The 21,585-nt window shown below is 43.3% G+C and overlaps 1 protein-coding gene across 4 annotated transcripts in view; it reads left to right on the plus strand.

Moving 5' to 3' along the window:
- Positions 1–21,585, plus strand: part of ANKS1A (ankyrin repeat and sterile alpha motif domain containing 1A) — a 232,048-nt gene that overhangs the window by 3,635 nt on the left and 206,828 nt on the right. For all 4 annotated transcript variants that reach the window (XM_075264255.1, XM_075264256.1, XM_075264258.1 and 1 more), the window contains exon 2: positions 21,097–21,177. In XM_075264255.1, the coding sequence (XP_075120356.1) occupies positions 21,097–21,177 (81 nt within the window). The remainder of the gene's footprint in view (positions 1–21,096; positions 21,178–21,585) is intronic.

The following is a 21,585-nucleotide window of genomic DNA, read 5'->3' on the forward strand; positions in this document are numbered from 1 at the left end:
AATGATGGCATCATCTACCCCAATGCCCGGCCGATAGGCAAACTGGAGGGGGTCCAAAGCGGAGCATACTAGAGGGCGCAGGTGTGTCAGGACCAGTCTCTCTAGGACCTTCATCAGGTGGGATGTCATTGTAACAGGTTGGTACTCATTGTAGTCCATCAGGTTGGAAAGTCTATATTCTTCCCCTACATTTAGATGTCTTCTCTGTGCCGCCATTCCCTAGATATCCCGGTTTTCGTCCATATGCTAATTAGTTTTCTCGCAGCACTGGGTGCGGTCCCCAGCTCTCAAAAACTGCACTGGGGGTGTTCCCTGTGCTGCAAGAAAACTATCCAGCACTGCCTTCTTCTGTTCACCACTTCCGCCTCTTTTCTCTTGTTTGGCCACAGGAAAATGGCCAACTTCGCCCACTGTGCAGTTCTTGTGTTGTGCTGCATAGTTTTCTCGCAACACTGGGGACGCCCTCAGTGCTGTTTGAGCGCTGGGGACTGACCCCAGTGCTGCGAGAAAACAAATTAGCATATGGAAGAAAACTGGGATATCTAAGGAAAGGCGGTGTGGAGAAGACATCTAAAGGTAGGGGAGGAATAGCCTTTCTTAAGGCTATTCCTACGTGGGTTTAGCTTAAAGGGATATCCCCAACTCTCTTGTTTCACTTCCTGGATTTCTCGGTACATTGGTGGGCGGAGTTTCACTTGCTGTCACCCAGATAAAGCTCTGCTATCTCTCTTCATAGCAGTACATGTTTGCAGTCAGTAATGAGGGACGATTGTAAATAAATTAGCACAGTTTCACTAGTTTTCACAATATGAAGCTGATGTAGCAGAGCTGGATTTGATAGGTGATGAGAATCCCAAATTTACATGCTACAGGAACAAGAGTCAGCTTGCAATAAACTCCATTTTAGGTCTGTGTTTACATACAGAGGTAAAGGACTCCCTATCTCAGCCCTTATCAGCAAAATTTAATTAGCCGACTGATAACTGGGAGATAAACAGCTCAGAAATACAAGCTGCTTAACCCCTTAGTGACCAGCCTATTTTAGACCTTAATGACCAAGCCAAATTTTGGAAATTTGCCCTGTGTGACTTTATCAGTGAATAATTCTGTAACAGTATAGCGCATCCAAGCGATTCTGATATTGTTTTTTCGTGACATGTTGTACTTTACTGAGAAGGTAAAATTAGACTGATATAACTTGTGTAAATTTATTAAAAAACTCGCAAATGCTGAAAATTTTGAAATTTTTACAATGTTTTCCATTTTCAGCTGCGATATCTCACATATGCACAATAATACAGGGCAAAAAAGTTACTAGTTATATATTTCCAAATGTTCCTTTTGTGTTTCACGCATATTTGAAATAATTTTAGCATATTTGAGTAATTTAGACAATTTAGAAGTTTATGAAGTTTATAAGCAAATTTTGGAAATTTTGAGTTTGTGATTTTTTTTTCCTGTACCAAGCTATGTTTGCAGACAGGAATAGGTGACATAATGACAGAACCTCCCATTAAATGACCCAATTTGTAAAACTAGACCCCTTCAGGTATTCTTTGAGGGGTATAGTGAGCATTTTGATCAAACAAATATTGTTTTGCAAGAATTATTACAAATTATGAAAAAAATTACATTTTCATTTTGTTCAAATATGTGTCATTTTAAAACCAGTTTTTTTACACACAACACATCAAAAAGAAGAAACACACCCCAAAATATATCACCCCACTTCTCCCGTGTTAAAAAATGTACACTTTGTGGCCTTAGTCCTATATACGCACGTACAGTAGGGCCTAAGAGGTAGGGAAGGCCAAATGGATTTCAAAGCACAAATTTTGCTTGCAGATATTTTAGGCCCATTGCACATTTGAACAAGATTCGAGTTACCAAAGCAATTGAAAACCCCCCATAAATGACCCCATTTTATAAACTAGACCCCTTAAGGTATTCATTGAGGGGTATAGAGAGTACTTTGACCCCATAAGTTTTGAGAAAATTTGCGTCAAACAAAAAAAATGTCATTTTGTTACACAAAAGTGTAATTTTATAGGCAGTTTTTTTGCACATAACACATGAAAATGAAGAAAAAACACTCCAAAATAGATGACTCCATTTCTCCTGTGTTCAAAAATGTACACTTTGTGGCCTTAATCCTATGTACGGACGCACAGTAGGGCCCAAAAAGAAGGGAGCACCAACTGGATTTCAAGACACAATTTTTGCTTCCAAATGTTTCAGGCCCATTGCGCATTCAAGCAAGATATGAGTTACCTAAACAATTGAAACCCCCCATAAATGACACCATTTTATAAACTAGACCCCTTGAGGTATTCATTGAGGGGTATAGTGAGTATTTTGACCCCATAGGTTTTAAAAGAATTTGTGTCAAACAAAAAATTGTCATATTCTTTACACAAAAGAGTCATTTTAAAGGCAGTTTTTTTGCACACAAGGCATGAAAATAAAGAAAAACACCCCAAAATAGATGGCCCCATTTCTCCCGTGTTCAAAAATGTACACTTTGTGGCCTTAATCCTATGTACGGACGCACGGTAGGGCCCAAAAAGATGGGAGCACCAACTGGATTTCAAGACACAAATTTTGCTTGCAGATATTTCAGGCCCATTGCACATTTAAACAAGATTTACGTTACCAAAACAATTGAAAACCCCCATATATGACCCCATTTTATAAACTAGACAACACAAGGAGGAGTATAGGAGGAGTATAGTGAGTATTTTGACCCTATAGCCTTTTCACAGATTTTACTAACCTTGGGATGTGTAGGTTAAAAATTACTAAAATGTCCCTTTATCCCCAAAGTTTTCATTTTCATTTTCACAAGGGGTTAAATGAGAAAAAGCCCCGTTGCACCCACTTTGTGTTGTCAGAGACCAGCACTCCTAAAACTATTAAGGGGCCATCCCGAGGGTCAAAAAATTATATATGTGGGTGTAAACTGCTGCTTGGGAACACAGCAGGGCTCAGAAGAGAAGGAGCAGTGCGCTTTTTAGCTTTTGGGGTACAGATTTAGAGGGACCCTCTGGGCGCCATGATGTTTTTGCAGAGCCCTGGAGCTTCCAGTAAACTGGAATGCCCTAAGAAGTGACCCCATTTTGTAGGGGCAATTTTAGGGTCTCGGCAAATATGACATGGTGTCCAAACACCAACAATCTAAATCTGCACTCCAAAAGCACATAGCGCTCCTTCACATCTGCGCCCTGCTGTGTACCCAAATGGCGGTGTATGCCCACATGTATGACACTGGTGTACCCCGGATAACGGACTTAATGCCATATGTGGGTAGAATCGGCTGTTTGGGCACAGCCGGGCACAGAAGGGAAGGAGCGCTATTTTGTTTTTTGGTGCACAGTTTGGTTTTTGGACATCACTTTTGCAAAGACCCTGAATTGCCAATAAAGTGGAATCTGCAGACATGTCACCCCATTTTGGACACTAGCCCACTGATGGGATTTATCAAGTGGCGTAACGAGCGCTTTTAACCCTTGAGGGTTGCATTTATTTAGTTTCCAGAAATGAAACTGACAACTGACAATGAGAAGTTAAAAATGAAATTTTTCCAGAGATTCGCCATTTCAGTATCTGATATGTTGTGCCCAACTTATGTCAGCAGAGATACATACTCCATAAACTGGTAAGCGGGTATCCCGGGCACAACAGCTTTCAGAGCGTTCATCTCTGATACAAGTCGGGCACCACATATTATGCACTGAAATGACGGATTCCTGGAAAAATTGGTATTTTCACTTCTCACAATCAGCTTCGTATTCATTTATGGATAATACGTTATAGCAACACTTGGGAGTTAAAAATGCTCTCTGTACCCCTGGATAAATCCTTCAGGAGTGTGGTTTCCAAAATAACGTCTCATATCAGGGGATTCCACTTTACTGGCGTTTCAGCTCTGAAAAAGTGTCATGGCATCCAAAAACCAAACCGTCTGTGCTCCAAAAACCCAATAACCGTTCTTCCCTTCTGTGTCCGGCTGTGCCCTAATATCAGTTAATACTCACATATGACATTACATCCATTATCCGGGGTACACCAGTGTCATACATGTGGCATAAACTGCAGTTTGGGCACACAGCAGGGCGCAGAAGGGAAGGAGCGCGATGCGGCTTTTGGAGTACAGATTCAGATGTTTGGTATCTGGACGCGATGTCATGTTTGTAGAGCCTGTAAGGTACCAGAAAAGTGGATTCCCTAAAGGAGTGACCCCATTTTGAAAACTGCACCCCTCAAAGAATTTCTCAGGGGGTGTAGTGAGTATTAGTATCTGGACGTGACTGCACAGCGGATGGCGAAGAGGGAATATGTAAGCTGTGCGGAGAACATTGCAAACACCAAATTCCCTACTATGTCCCAGTAGCTCCTATGATTGGTCGAGTCACTTTGGGGGTCATTTCTGGTGTCCGTTCCCTCATAAGGTGTAAATATGGGGTGTCCCCTGATATACGCTTGCACAGCTTATATATTCCCTACCTGCCACAGCCAGTTGTATTCTAATGATTTGGCGATTTTTTTTTTTGCGGGTTTTTGTCTTCACATTGCTGGATGCTATATATTCTTAATTTTTCTGGTGACGTGGCCATATAAGGGCTTGTTGTTTGCGGTATGAGGTGTATTTTGTAATGACACCATTTTTGGGTGCTTACAATCTATTGAGTACATTTTATTAACTCTTTTTTTTTGCTGGATTTAAAAAAATAAAATCAATTCTGGCATTGAGTTTTCCCTTTTAAATTTTGTGCCATGCAGCGTACAGTATAAGTAACACGTGACCTTTATTCTGCGGGTCGGTACGGTTACGGCGATGCCTCATTTATAGTATTTTTTTATGCGATCCTAATTCTGCAGAACAAAAACACATTTGGGGACATAAATCAGTGATTTTTGCATCGCCACCTTCTGAGAGGCGTAACATTTTTATTTTTCCGTGGACAGTGTTGGTTGGGGCTTATTTTTTGCGGGACAACCTGCGCTTTTTATTGGTACTATTGTGGTGTGCATATGACTTTTTGATCACTTTTTATAGCATATTTTCTAAGGTGAGAAGGTGAAAAATCACTACTTCCGGCGGGTTTTTTCCGTTTTTTTTTCCCCCAACGTTTACCGTATACATTAAATATTATTTCAGTTTTATTGTACAGATTGTTACGGATGCGGCGATACCAAATATGTATTGTTTTTATTAATTTTTAGGTTTTTTATTTTACATAACTCATTTTCTATAGAAAAAAGGAGGCTTTTGGGGCTTTATAACTTTATTCATTTTTTTCAAAAGCTTTATTTATTTATTCACTTTTTTTCACTTTTTATTTCACTTTTTTATGTGTCCCTCTTAGGACACTTGATTCAGCAATGATTTCATTGCTGAATCAGTAGTACAGGCTGGAGACACAGGCTGCACGTGTCTCCAGTCTGTAACAGGAAGCCAAGTGATGTAGACGCATCGCTTGGCTTCCTGACAACGGGGGCAGGATCAACCAGGTAACAGGGGGCTCAGGCAGTCTGGGGTCACTGGCCAGACCCCAGGCTGCATGTTTTGTATATCGGCACCCTCCAATCTCGCCACGGGGGGTGCCGATACCGCCGGCACCATCACGGAACCGCTTCAGTTCCGTGATCATGTTTGATCACGGAACTGAAGGGGTTAAAAAACCCCCCCCCATCGGAGACCTCTCCGATGGGGGGTTATGGAGCAGGGTCTTAGCTGTAAGATACAGCTAAGATCCGCTCCAGTTACGTCGGCACTGATAGGGAATGGACCTGTCAGTGCCGATGTAGATTCGCTATGGGCCGGTCGTTAAGGGGTTAAAGGGATAGCTTTGACACATCGCATTGTCCTGCTGATAGATGCCATGGTCCGCAAGGATAGATGCATATTTGTGTTGACCCATTGTGCCTTCCACAATGATGAGTACACTCAGATGGCTGATGACAAGTGATTATGGTGATTGGTTATTTAACGTTGACGTTAAAAGTAGGCGGTGGTCACATTAATATGACTGGACTGTGTAGTAGCCATTTGCAGTTGAAGGGCATGGACATGGAAGATTTCCACTCTAAGGTTGTATCATTTTGTAAAGGATACAGTGGCTCATCGCTTATAAAGGCCAGTCCAAGGTTTAAACAGTTGTAACTTAGGATGGTGAACACGCCGTCCTTCTCAGGTGAGGGTAGGGGGAATCCAGCTAGTAAAGCAGGTGAATTGCAGGGATGTTGCCTGATCCTTGGAGTGAAGAGGAAAGGCAATTCCGATGTATCTGACAAGAACGTGGAATGAATGACCCAGTCAGTATGTTGATCTAGCCTTTGATTTGCAGGACCTCCTTGTGTAGCCCAGGCATCGCCAGGGTTCTGTGGGAGACATCTGGCAGGAGTTTTATCTATGTAGGTGATTTATCAGCTTCTTTAGGGTCACTGAAAAATGTTCTTTATTATGATCTATAAAAAATTAATTAAGAACAGTGTGTTACGGGTTCTTGTGGTCTCTGGATGAAGGGAGCTGGGAGTCCGATGTACTCTGTGTCTTTGGGCCAGTCAAAGATAACGTTGAAGTCAAACGTAGACATAGATCGAAGGTCATTATAACATTGTTGCACTGCCTCAGTTTTTCTGGTCATCTAATTGCAGCAAGAAAGATCTGTTAAAACTCGTTGGAAGCCAGTAAATACTTTAGTTAAAGGGGTACTCCCACGTCGCATACTTACCCGTCTTCGTTCCTCTAAAATCTTCTGTCTTCCGGCTTTGTCTCGTCATTGGTGGGCGGGGTCACATATGCAAAGCCAAGCGGCGAGATGCCGCCGGCCCTGCGTGCGCGCTCATACACCAGTCTAGCCTTCACAGTGCAAATACAGACCCGACACCCTGCGGGTCTGTATTAGCATTGCGAAGGCTAGACTGGTGTATGAGCTTGTACGCAGGGCCGGCGGCATCTCGCCGCTTGGCTTTGCATATGTGACCCCAGAGCGGAACAGCATCGCTTCTGCCGCTGCTGTCTTCATGCAGGGCAGAAGCATAGCGATGTGCCTGTGCCGTCGTCTAACAGTCCCCAGCATCTGCCTATTACAGTGGATGCCGGGGAGTTAGACGCCGGCACAGATGCCAGCAACATCGCTATGCTCCTGCCCTGCATGAAGCCAGCAGCGGCAGAAGCGATGCTGTTATTCCGCTCCTCCGCCCCGGAATGGCAGCATCGCTTCTGCCGCTGCTGTCTTCATGCAGGGCAGGTGCATAGTGATGTTGCTGGCTTCACCTGTCCCCCAAAGGGTAAACTACCCCCCCCCCCCCCCCCCCCTCCAGGCTCGCTCCCGTGCACTTAGCCCCTCCTCCCTCCCCCCTGAGAGCAGGCAGACACATCACTTGACTCAGGTCAGGGCTGTGGCCACAAAAAAATGAATAAAGTGAGATAGTGGCCAAACAAAGCAGTTTTGCTGAAGCATTGTATTTAGGAAAAGGCTTACATCCACATTTACAAGCATTATAGATAGGATCCTTGTGACGGGACAACCCCTTTAAGTCTCAACCCCACTGACGTTTGACTCCAAGTTCTGTTTAGTCAGTAGAGTGCTGAGGTATATCAGCAAGTCCAGGGCGTTTAGGATGTCATTTGATCACTGAGAACACCATGAAAGATTTATCAGACGAGGCAGATTGTGGATGTACAGTGGAATAGTACTGGGAGGCTGAATCAAGGAAAGGTGTCTCCTGCAAATGGGTAACATGAGGTCTAGGGCCAATTTCTGAGTGAGATGGTGAGGATCCTGAAATTGCCAAGCTGGATGGAATCCCCGCCACTGTAGGACACTGCGGTATCAGATACTACCCCTGGGGTATGGGAAAGTCTACGGCAGTAGTCTGAGGAACCACTGCAGTTTGAAGTGGGAGGCCTAGGCCTAGTGGGACTGATAGGATTTCTGTCAGCTTTGTGCAGAGGGTTCATGGTATTTCCATATGCCTGAGGGTCTGCACCTGGAGGAGAGGTGGCAGACCTGTCATGTGTTGTGGTTAGGGAGATGCTACACTGTAGTGACAGGTGGTGGTGGTGGGTGCAGAGCCGCTCATTGTTGCCATCTTAGAGACAGGTACAGGAAGCAGGGCTACAAGTAGATTTCCTTGGAGAGAGCTTACTCTACTCCTTTAGTCTTGTAGGGCTGGAACAGGGGGGATACAGCATACCTCTGAGAGGGCTCTGGTGGAGGTGAGGAAGTGCTGCACTGTGGAGGCTGTGTTGTAGAAGCAGTGAGGAAACCAAGAACAGAATTGAGTTCGGGGCACATAAAAACTTAGCAGTTTTGGACTCTGGAGTCAGGAGAGAGTTGTCCCGTCATCCACTACATCAGACTATCTTAGCCAATGGACAGTGGTAGTAGATGAACCTGGCAAGGCTCTGTGTTTGTTAGTTCTGGAACAGTGCGTGCTTACACTTCTATGTTGAGGCCACGCCCCCCTCAATTTATTTACCGCAATCTAAACATCACTACCTATTCCAGATTGTCCAACTTTAAAATGGACCCAAGCCTTGAATGTCAAACTTCCAACTTTGTTAGTCAGCACAATCTTTTTGTATTCTTTTTTTTTTTTTTTTTAAAAAAGGCAATTTTATACAATTTTTTTTTTTTTTCTTTTAAAAAATGTAATTTATAAATAAAGTGAAATGCTCTGCTTTTCAGACAGCCATACCACCCAAACACATTAATAATTATCTACCAAATCTGTGCTTCATATTGGCATAATCTTTTAATTGTCCTTTACCGTATTTTTTGGACTATAAGACGCACCTAGGTTTTAGAGGAGGAAAATAGGGGAAAAAAAATTTGAAGCACAAAATGGTACAATATTTTATAAATACAATATTATATTTTATTGGACTTGTAGTTTTGCAACAGCTGCAAGGCCACATTGACAGGTGACCCTGCAGCTGTACGGGGATGCATAGAGCATTTTTTTGCGGGGTCAGATGTACTTTTTAGTTATACCATTTTAGGGAATGTCTATTGCTTAGATCACCTTTTATTTAAATCCAAGGCAAAACGGTTAAAAAAAAAACAAAAAAAAAACCCGGCAGGTTTAGCACTTTTGATTTTGACGTTCACCGTACAGGAAAAATATTAGTAGAGCCGGCATATTCGAACACAGGGATTCCTAATGTTAATGTGTTTCACAGTAATTTTCTACTTTTATATGTATTCTAGGGAAGGGAGGCGATTTAGAATTTTCTTTATTTTATTTTTTAAAGTTTTTTTTTTTTTTTTTTTTTTTTTTAACTATTTATTAGCCCCCCTAGGGGACTTGAACCTGCAATCATTTGATTGCAAGTCCCATACATACAAGTGTATTGCTGTCTATGGGAGATTGTATACATTACTATTGTGGATGATCATGGATATAGCAGTGACAGGCCTGGGAGCCTTCAGTAGGCTCCCGGCTGTCACCAGAACAGGTCGACTCCTACGATATCGCCACGCAGGAGCCGGCCTGCAACTTTACAGGTATGGGACTGATAAGAACTGGCCCCGGAGGGTATTTTACACTTGAGGGGGTTAAGTTTTTATGCCTGCAATTAGAATGCATTCTAATTTCGGGCATTAGCTGTGGGCCTCCACGTATAGGGGAAACCTGGTTGCTATGGCGGCCGCTCTGCAGCAGAGCGACCGCCATTACAGACCCGGCAACCGCTGTAATAGAACGACTGATGCCGGGCATTAGCTGCGGGCCTCCGTGTATAGCGGAAACCTGGTTGCTTTGGTGGCCGCTCTGCAGCAGAGCGGCTGCCATTACAGACCCGGCAACCGCTGTAATAGAACGACGGATGCCGGGGAGAGTTTTAGATGCCGACACAGGTGTCGGGGCCTGTGGCATCGCTACACTCCTGTCCTGCAGGAAGCCGGCAGCAGCGTGGCGATGCTGCAATTCCGCTCCTCCACCTCCCTTATTCGGGAGAAATATTTCCCTCCCAAATTAGGGAGAAAAAAGTGCGTCTTCTAGTCCAAAAAATACGGTAATTTATTTTGGATGTTAGAAGGCTTACAAATGTAACAGCGATTTACCAGAATGTTTTCCAAGATTATTGTTTTAGGGACCACTTCAGTTCTGAAGGGGATTATTAATACCTATAAATTAGAAGCCCCATAAATCCCCCACATTTTCAAAACTTTACTCCTCAAATAATTCAAAACAGCATTTCAGAAGTTTAACCCTTTAATCATTTCATGGGAATTATAGGAAATATGTGAGGTGAAATGTTTTTTTTTCTAAATTCAAATAAATTCATGTAGCCATTAAACTTACACATTAAAAAGGGTTGAAAGGAGAAAATGCACCTCACAGTTTATTCAATTTCTCCTTAGCACAGAAATACTCCGCATGTGGATGTAAACGGTTTGGGCACACAGCAGCGCATGGAAGGGAGGGAGCATTACAGGGCGTTTTGAAAAGCAGATTTGGTTGGAATAGTTTTCAGGTTCCATGTCTCATTTGCAGAGCCCCTAGAATACCAGTACAATGGAAACCCTCCAAAAATGACCTAATTTTTGAGCATTCTTACCCCACAACCGTTTCACAGATTTTATTAAACTAGGGACATAGAAATGGAAAGTAATTTTTTTCCACCTGACTGTAAATTAGTTCTGAATTTTTATTTTTCACAAGAGGATAAAGGAGAAATAGCTTCCCAAAGTTTGTTACATAATACTCCATATGTGGTTGTAAACTGCTGTATGGGTACATAGTGGGGTTCAGAATGGAAAGAGCGCTATTTTGCTTTTGGAGGGCAGATTTTCTTGAAATGGTTTTCAGGTGCCATGTTGCATTTGCTGAAGCCCCTAAAGTATCAATAGATTGGAAAGCCCCAAAAAGGGAAAAAACACACCAATCAACGAATTTCTCATGAGGTATTAAAGGGGTTGGCCACTATATAGGTAAAAGTCTGCAATGTGTAGCACAAACATAAATAATAAACTTACTCATAGACATTCATTTGCATTGTTACTTCTGTCTCTTTATTTTTAAAGCCACGCCCCCACTAACATGGCTCTGCCGGCTCCCTGACATGCCTGCCTTGACCACCGTGTGCGTGACATGGAGGGACATGTGACACAGTCTGACCATGTCACGTGACTTTGTGCGCGCCTGTGCTGCTCTTAAGATTTGTGTTAACCCCTGAGATGCCGGCATCTCAGGGGTTTCCTTATATTCTCTGGGCATCTCAGGGGGTTTCTCTATGTACTGGGGTCCCGATCGGCGCCCCCCCCCCCCACGATGGTTTCGGACAGCCTGGGGTCTGTTCAGTGACCCCGGGTCTGCCCTCCATGTGTCCCTACACGTACCTGGTCGATCCTGCCAGAAATGGAGGCTGCCAGCCCATGTGTGTGCACGGGCTGACAGCCTCCTATACACTATATACCTATATACTGTGTCCCGTCCCTGTCCGGTCTGTGCGAAGGAGAGCAGCGCTGTCTGGCCCGCCCCTCCTTCCCACCTGTGTCGCTTTATTGCCGGAGTGAAATATGAGAGGCAGGGAAGGAGGGGCGGGCCAGATGGGTGAAGGAGGCGTGGTTTCAAGCATGCCACGAAAACCACGTCTCCTTCCCCCGTCTGTCCCGCCCCTCCTTCACTGTCTCTCAGATCTAGCTCCTGCAAAGAAGCCACACAGGCAGGGAAAGAGGGGCGGGCCAGATGGGTGAAAGAGGTGTGTTTTCAAGTTTGCTTAGAAAACCACGCCTCCTTCACCTGTCTGGCCCGCCCCTTTTTCTCTTCTTGCATAGCTGCACTATGTGAGATCTCACTCAGCGAGATCTGAAATTAGAGTTGATCACATTTGTGGCTACAGTATTTCTTCTGGGATCCACCACATTAGTTCAGACCCTGAATGCCTCATTATATATATATATACATATATACACACACACACATGCATGCATGTTCAAATCACCCCCATATCCCTAGAGTACATATAAAACAAAAACATTACTGTTGAAACACATACACATTTGGTATCCCTGTGTCCAAAACCCCCCAGTTCTATTTACATTGGTGAAATATTATATTATGTTATAAAATTTTTTACAAATTTTTTTGCTTCAAATTTTTTTTCCCTATTTTCCTCCTCTAAAACCTTAGTGCGTCTTATAGTCTGAAAAATATGATATGTATTGAAGCAGTGATCAAAAGATCACTGCTTCAAACCCCCATGGGGACCGATCCGGGGACCGATCGGAGGCATTAGAGCCGATTGTCTACTGCTTAAAGCAGTAGACACCCGGCGGCTATGGCGGCTGCCCGGCTCCCGGGTGGTCGCCATAGTTACAGACCCGACATGCGCCGTACTATTACGGCGCATGTCGGGAAGGGGTTAAACAGAAAAATAAAAATGTTATGCCTTTCAGAAGATGGCGATCCAAAAATAATAGATTTTTTCCCTGAATTGAATTTTATTCTGCACAATTAGCAGCAAATGGAAAAAGAATATAAATGAGGTATCGCCGTAATAGTACCAACCCACAGAATAAAGGTCACATGTTACTTATGTTGTATGCAGCACGGGAAAAAATTTAAATGCTAAAACGCAATGTTAGAAATTTAAAATTTTGAAAATGAGTTACAGGCACCCCAAAATGGTGGCATTGAAAAGTACACCTCATATCGCAAACATATATGGCGACATCGCCAGAAAACAAACAAAAATTTAGCTTATACAATGTGAAGACAAAAACCCAAAAATCGCCTAATCATTAGAACACAACTGGCTGCGTCAGGAAGGGAACATATAAGCTGTGCGAGCGAATATCAGCAGACACCCCAGATTTACAGTTTATGAGAGAGAATATGCAAGTGCTCCCCCCCATCGGTGTTATAGCGCTAGTGGGAAATTGGGTTTAATGTCTTGTCACAGTAAGGACACATGCATTTTTATGGGCCCAAGCACACAATCGCATTTTTTTGCAGCTGTGTGTCCTTGCAATCTACATGCATGTGCGTCCATGTCCCCTTAGGCTAGTTCACACGGGGACATGGACGCTGATTTTGACAGCTGATTTCGCGGCCAAATTTGCCTCCATAAAATGTAGCCCTATGTGAATTGCTAGCTTTTTTTTTTCTGCTAGCTTGCTAGCAGAAAAAGAAGCGACATGACCTTTTTTCAGGCGTTTACGCCTGAAAAAATGAATTGGAGTCTATGGGGCGCTGAAAAAAACGCTAGCTTATTTTTGCAGCTGTTTTGGCAAAAACAGCGACTGAAACCGCTAGCGTTTTTTTTATCATGTACTTTTTTGTAGTGCAAAAAAAAAAAAAGCTTAAAAAAAACCGACCGAAAAAGCGTCAAAAACAGCGTCCAATGCAAAAAACAGTGTCCAAAAAAAGCGACGCTGAGAAATCAGTGACAAATTCAGCTAGGCTTTTTTCACGTGTGAACTAAGCCTATGTCTGCATTTACAGCACTGACGCTCCTATTCATTCGGGCCTAATCAGGATGCTGCGACGGAATGCCAGTGCTGCATCTTTTCCGCCATGTGAACATACCCTTAGGGTTCTCCGTGGGCCTCTGTGTTTTTTTTTTTTTGTTTGTTTTTGTAATAGGCCATCACCTGCAGCAGGTAACTGGCCCTATTTGCTTTCCGATCCCAGTTCCTCTTCACAGCCACCTCTACTTTCTCTTGTTCTCTCCATGGGGCCCTGTGAGCTTCATTTCATGTGCCGACAGCAACATGATATGGGACACACAGGGCCCTGAAGGGAACAAGGGGAAGCAGAGGCGGGCAGAAGTAGGAGTGGGGATCAGTGAGTAAGGTCATGAGCTCACAGCATGAGAATATGATTAGCAAACCCCATGAGATGCATTTTATAAGATTTGCCTGGTGGTTCTGTTCGGACCAAAGACGTTCAAACTGAAACTTCTATTATTATACTCGTAAATATAATGATCCCTCTGGGATCCTGTATGTCTTCAGGCCTGTTTAATAATTTTACGTGGGTCAGGCCGACGTCAAAATGCATAATTATACCGGCATAACCATCGTCTGCTGGAATCCAGGAGAGGTAAATAGCACTGTTTTATATTTTTGTCACATTCCCTGGGCCTCCAGTTATTATACTCTGGGGTCTGAAAAGTTCATGGGTGGTGTACTCCAAATATCTGACATTATACTGTGTGGAAGCGCCACTATGGCCATTATATTGTGTGCAGAGGCCACTATGGAACATTACTATTAAAAGATTATCTTATCTTATCTTATGCTGTATGGGGAGGCCATAACGGAACATTTTACTGTCTACAGTGTTCACTATGGAACATCATACTGTGTGGGGGGACTGCTATGGAACATTATACCATGTTGAGGGGCCGCTATGGGACATTAAACTGTGTGGAAGGGCCACTTTGACGGTATACTGTGTGGAGGGGCCGCTATGACATTATACTATCGGGGGTTGGGTTGGCCATGGGAGAGGGGGGGGATGGGTGGGGGGGGGGAAGGGGCACTGGTTGCGGAAGTGAACGCAAGGAGACTTAGTGGAGGGGGGGTGGGGAGTGCCACACAGGGTGGATGGGGTGGGGGGCCCCGGGGGGAAGAGGGGCTGGTGGGTGCCTTGAGAGGGGGGGGGGGCAGGGGCCCGGGGGAGGAAGGTGCGGGGGCCGCGGGAGGGGAGGTTGGGGGTTGGGACGCGGGCAGGGAGCCCAGGGGGTCCGTGAGATAGGGGGTGGGGGACCGCTGAGGGAAATGGCGCCTGTGAAGGGGGTGCCCCGGGATGAGAGGTTGGGGGCCAGAGGCACGCGACACAGTAGGAAGCAGGGCCATAGGCGTGGGGACGGGAAGGGGCAGATGCGCGGGTGACAGGGGGGAGGCAGGAGCAGGTGGTAGATAGGCCGCGCGGCCCGACGAGGGCCAAGGGAGGTGAGGGTGCACGGCGGATTGTAACCAACACAACTTGGCTAAATAGAAGCGGCTCAGCGCCAACGCCAACCCGCAGACGAAGTTGCGGGCAGATGCTAGTACAGCTATATATATATTATTCTGTATACATTACACAGTATATGTTTGAATGTAAACATATAGCTTCAGATGGGTAATAAACATTATCTAGTGTTTAGATTTGAGGAATCTTACCATTTTCAGTGTTTTTGTCACTGTCTGTGGAGGAGCTGAAGTGAATAAAGCTGTGTGATAACGTCCTATGTGTGGAAAGATGCAGAGCTGTCATGTGACCTCAGCTCCACCAATGGAATGCAGGCAGGAGTTTTACTTTCAGTTTGTTGATTGTCCCGCCCACACAAGCTGGCTGAGCTTACACTGCAAAATCTAATTTTAATGTGGAACAGGTAAGATAAAAAATCATTTTTATAGCACATTTGAACTATAACCATCTTTTTGAGTTGTCTGGGGCACTTTGATTTTTTTCAGCTTAAGGGTGGCCAACCCCTTTAACATTGTGAGCCCAAGATTGCTTTCCAACAATACGTACAAAGTGAAAATTAACATTATTGTTTTTTTTTTCAGTGCCCAACATGTGCACACTTTGTGTCATCATAGATATGCAATCCTAAAACTATTAAAGAGGACCTTTAATAGCGCACTGTCAGCTTTCCCATTATGTGACCCAGGGCTGGAGATAACATTTCTGTTATAACGGCACTGATCTCTGCCCACTGTCAAAAAGGCGTCCCTGTCAGTCTAGCTGGGCTGTCAGCAACACCCTTCTCCCATGAGAGTACTTGTCCATACACTAGTATTGGAGGGCGTTACAACATCATCGATATGTCCAGCCCCGGGCACATAAGGAGTCGGCCGACTGCACTGAATTCAGTGCACTGTCTGATTTTTGCCGTGTATATGAAATCGCATGTGCCTGAGGTCCTCTTTAACCCCTTCCCGCTGATGGCATTTTTTGATTTTCGTTTTTGACTCCCCCCCCCCCCCCCCCCCCCTTCCAATCCCTATAACTTTATTTATCCGCTCTCAGAGCCATATGAGGTCTTAATGTTTGTGGGACAAATTCAGAATGGGATGGCTTTGAAGAAAAAATGCATTTGTGCGATTTTCTTATGGGCTGCGTTTTTACGGCGTTCACTGTGCATCCAAAATGACATGTCATCTGTATTCTATGTTTCGGTACGAATGAAGGAATTTTGGCCCACTCATCTTTGCAGAATTGTAAGGGGGCGTTCACACTACCGTCGGTGTCCGACATGTAGTGTCCGCTCCTAGTGTCCGCTCAAAATCTGTCACGGACACTAGGAGCGGACACTAGCTGTGTCCGCTTCACCTGTCATTTAGTTGAATGGGCATCGGGTGTGTTCTTTTGCACTCCGTGCCCGTCCTTTCCTGTCCGCAAGAGAAGATGTCCGACTTCTCAAGTGGACAGAGGAACCCTGCATGCAGGGTTATAAAATAATATATAAAATAATAGAACATAAAAGACTGGGCACATTTATGTAAAATTTGTAATAAGTTCAGAGAGAGTGCTATTAAGTAATACTTATCCTCATCGGTTACACTTAAATACTGTGAAACACATACATGTTACGTATCCCTGTGTCCGAAAATACCCGCTCTACAAATCTATAAAACTATTTTTCCTGTAAACGCTGTAGCAGGGAAAAAACGTCAAAAGTGCCAAATCGACGTTTTAGCCTTTAAAAAGGCTATTCAGGCACCGGTAAAGTTATATTAAACTATCACCCCGTTTTAAAATAAAACCCTAAAAAAGAATGTTGTACTTGCCTATCGTGCACGGTGGGCGGGCATTCAGGGTCCGACGGCATCTTCAGCCACGCCTCCTCTTCCAGCGATGTGCTACTGCGCATGCACCTGCGACATTATTTACCAATGGCAGTTTGCGAGCGCCGGAAGAAGACTGGACCTGAGGACATTGTTTTTATTAAGGGGGCTCTATCGTTGGGAAAAGTCATTTTTAACTAAGCACATACATGCATAGCCTTTAGAAATGCTATTTCACACGTACCTTTTGTATGTAAATTGCCTCAGTGGCTTTTGAATGAGTCCATTTTTATTCATATGCTAATTAGCTTCCAGCCAGCACAGGAAGTTCGCAGCACCACTCCTCTCTCCTATTCTTTCCTATCTGTGTGTGCAAGCAGGAAGTCATCAGCAGCAGGACAGGCTACATAGGAAAGAATAGGCAGAGGGTGCACGATGAGACTTCCAGGGTGCACCAACAGGCTAATTGGCCTATGCCTATGAATAAAAATGAATTTGTTCAAAAACCACTGAGGTGATTTACATACAAAAGGTACGTGTGAAACAGCCTTTCTAAACGCTATGCAAGGATGTGCATTATATACATATATATATATATATATATATATATATATATATATATATATTTATTTATATATTAGCTGGTACCCGTGACTTCGTCTGCGGTGTTTGTAGAAGTGGGTAAATACAGGCGCGGGTAAGGTCTTCGTACTGTGTATAAGGTATGGGATATGAAATGTAACTGTGTATCTTGTTTTTGCTGTAATTCTGAGAATACGTGAGACTTTTGTGTTGAATGTAACTTGTATTTCAGCTGCTATACGGTGTTCTGAGAAACTGTACATAGTGTCTTTGGGACAGAGGTATTTCAAGTGAATATACTTCGATATACGACATTGATTTATTTTCCGCCAGTACATGTAAGTTTTGGGCACAGGATACTCTTGAGCAAGCAACATAAAGTTGTCCATGTGAGAAGCCTGGTGTGGCCAAATGTATTCCTGCTACTTTCAGTTTTTGTCCTTGGGATTTATTAATGGTCATTGTAAAAGCCAATTTAAGGGGAAATTGTAGTGGTTTGAATTGAAATGGGAAATTTGGTATAACTGGAATGCGTGGGATTAACACACTGTCACCTTTAGCTGCTCCTGTAAGAATAGTGGCTTCAATGATATTTGTTCCTAGTAGTGTGACACGTAGCCTCGTGCCATTACACAATTGGGATGCATCGAGATTACGCATGAGTAGAACAGGGACGCCAATCTTGAGTTCTAGTTTACGTGAAGGGACACCGGGTAATTCTAAGGTGGGCAGTAAGGCAGATTGGTGACATTATTATCGACCGTTACGTGTTCATGGTGGGTTGAAACGGTACATCGGTGACTTTGGCTCATAAAACCGCAGCAAAATTTGCAACCAAAACACTGTTAACACAATGTGGTGCTTCAGCCTTAGGCCTCCTGCACACAAATGGCACGAATATGGTTTTCACTGACCTATAGATTAAAAATAAATTGACAGGGCTGCAAATACGGACAGGTGTAGGGAAGGTATAGGACATATATAGGACCTGCTCTATATTTTACAGCTCAATTTGTCCCGGACACACAGCCGCAAAAACAGGATCTATGTGTATGGGCCCACTGAAATGTACAGGACCAATTGTAGATAAAAGTCTGGCCCTGTGCATGACAGTTTAGTAACTCCATGTGCCTCTTATTAATAGCAATTAACCCCATCATGTCGCTCACATTAACCCTTGTGTAAGAGTTACTGATATGTGAGAGACTTGGAGGTAATAATTAAGTATCTTCATTATTGAGGTCTTTTATTAGTCCCTCCATATGTCTCACATATTAGTAACCTTTATATGGGGTACACAGGGGTTAATGTGAGGGACATGATGGGGTTTATTCCTATTAATGTGAGGCACACAGGGGTTAATATGAGGGACATGATGGGGTTTATTCCTATTAATGTGAGGCACATGGAGTTACTAACACTAAACTAATAACCCCAAATGCCTGACATTAATGAGAATAGGAACTAAAGGAAGGGACCTGTGTGTTTCTTACTTTCACTTTGCTAGCAGCTTCCTCTCCTCCTCGGGGAACCTTTGCAGGATGCAGACGGCAGGAGCCATCACTATAGCAGGCAGAGCCCTGAGCGTTTAAGCTCCACCCCCTGGGTTTCCTGCACCCCTCTCATTGGAGAGCAGTGAGAGAAGGGGAGTGTCCTTATGCCTCAGCTCTAGCAGAGCACTGAAGAGACGCTCGGACTTCATTTAAATCTTGCAGGTCCTGTGCTGCTGGCATGCCAGTGAAATATGGCAGGAGTGCCACTCTTGGCATGTGTGCCAGGGGTTGCTGACCTCTGCTGTAGAGGGTAATATGAATTTTGTGGCCAAATCGGTGGAGCGGGTTTTGCGTGAATGACCGCCGAACATCCAAAGTCACAAACCCACAAACATTTCACATTTATAATAGTAATAGGATATAATTTCACTTTATAAGAAAAGGGAATAAAAAAACCTTTTTTTTTTTTTTTTTTTAAATACATTTTTTATTTGTCCTATAAGGACTCCTCACCCAGTGATCAGAGGTAATCGTTGGCTCAGCACTATAGGAAGACGAATAGGCTGACTTCCTCCTTCGCAGGCAGGATCAACTAGGTACTTGTGGGTCATAGCAGCCAGGGGTCACTGGCCAGACCCCAGGCTGCGAATTATTGATGCTGGCATCCCTCCTTGTCGCCGCGGGGCAACATGAGAAAAACCCGTTGGATGCTGCGATCATGTTTGATTGCGGCATCCAAGGAATTAAACATCCCCCCCCCCCTTCCCCATCGGAGATCAGCTTAAGGAGCAGGATGTTAGGTGTCATCCGCTCCAGATGTTGCCGGCTGCATTTTTAATATGTTACCAACCCCTAGGATGACGCGATCTCTATTGATCGTGGCATTTTAAGAATAGTGACGATTGCCGGACTGGGGTCACATGATGGCTGGCCCATGGATGTTCGACTGGTTGTCTGCTAACATAGCTTAAAACCCGGTGAATTTTGTCACTGTCAGGGTTAAAACCTACTCTTGACTTCCCAACGCATTTTTAGTATAGGGTAGTCATGTAGGATCTGTCAGTGCCGATGTAATTTTACTATGGGCCAGTTATTAAGGGGTTAAAAAGCTTCTCAGACCAAGAAGCTTTCCTGTCATAATGCCTGGAGAGGAATCCTCTAGAGTGGGGTATGAGCCTTGTGTACCTGGTAATGAGTTGTTACATAGAATGTTTATTCTGGTTCTCATTTCTTTATTGTAATGTATGTTTTTCAGAAAAAGAAACTATAGATGTATCTTCAAATCTAAGAATTTGGCTGTACTTCAAAAAGAATAAAAAAGTACCATCTGTGGGGGAAGGGGGGGAAGCTTTCTTCCACTTTCAAAAAACAAAACAGAAACCTCTTATGCCAGTCTTGCACTGAAAAAAATAAAGAGGATCATTTGTCATTAATGGAGGAAATTAAACGGATAGTTCAGGATGAAATCCAATCCTCCCTAGCTTCTTTTTCTTATACCTGTTCCTATTGTGAACTACAACCTGCTAAGGAAATGAATAACAGAACCAGATACGAATGACAGCGAAGTTTATGTCCCATCTGTGTCCTAAAATTTCCTTGAGGAAGGGGAGTTACCTGGGGGTCCTTTAGATATTAATCTAATTTTAAAATGGTGAAACAGGTGTATCAATATTAAAAAACAAAAAAACAACAACCATGTTTTATTGATTACTATTAAAAACCCTAATAACTGTGATAAATGATACAGAAATCAATATGTGCCCTGTCTTACTCTTCACAATGTTTGAAGAAAATACCAGGGAGTTTAAATTCACAGAGCTCCAATTGATTGTAATAAAGTATGACACATGCACCACCCTACATGTGCAAATTAAGGTGGTTACATGATTAGGTTGCCAATACAGTCTCATATAACACAGCCAGCCCAACGAAAATATGTACTAGTTAGGGCTGGAACAATCATGTTCAGATATAAAAGACTGTATCCAAAATATATTTGTTTTTGGTAAGCAATGAAATATCTATTGGCGACCAAAAGTTGATAATCACACACTCTGGTGAAATATAAACACCATAAGTCCAGTTGAGTTGAGGAACTGTATTGCGGCAAAGGCCTAGTTCACAAGGGGCAAGGGGGGCGTATTTTGGTCCTGATTTTGCTTTTGTTTGGTGATCTGAAATATTTACATGTGACAAACATCCAAGAGAAATAACTTATTTATATAAATAAATTTTATATATGAATTCCTTGTTCTGATGTGTAGTGATGTCTTTTTATTTCCTAGTATCTGGCGTGGACCCAATGTGAATTGTGTTGACAGCTCAGGATACACTCCTTTACATCATGCTGCTTTAAATGGTCACAAGTAAGTACTCAACAAATCATCCGAGAAACATGGCCCTATTTATCAAAACTGACCTATGTTCCTTTGTGTGGTAATAACTTAAGGGTGCTTTAACTTATCCAAGTTATTTTGAGTGCATGTTGTGCTTTGTTTGTGTTACATTTTGGTTTATATTTTTTGCGCTTTGTTTATAAAAATAAGGAAATTTAGTGAAAAGTTTAAAAAATTTGCAATTTTGAAAATGCTTTGCTTTTCAGATAATCATTTGAACCAAGCTAGTTATAAACATTTTCTACCATATCTGTACTTTATGTTGGCATGTTGTTGTTGCCAATTTATTTTGGTAATTTATTTGGTAGAAAAGCAGTGCGGTGCGCTAATAGTGTAATACAGTATGCTTAAAAATAAATGACAGCTAGCAATTAGCTG

This window comes from Leptodactylus fuscus, chromosome 2 (genome assembly GCF_031893055.1).
Source record: "Leptodactylus fuscus isolate aLepFus1 chromosome 2, aLepFus1.hap2, whole genome shotgun sequence".
NCBI classification, from domain to species: domain Eukaryota; kingdom Metazoa; phylum Chordata; class Amphibia; order Anura; family Leptodactylidae; genus Leptodactylus; species Leptodactylus fuscus.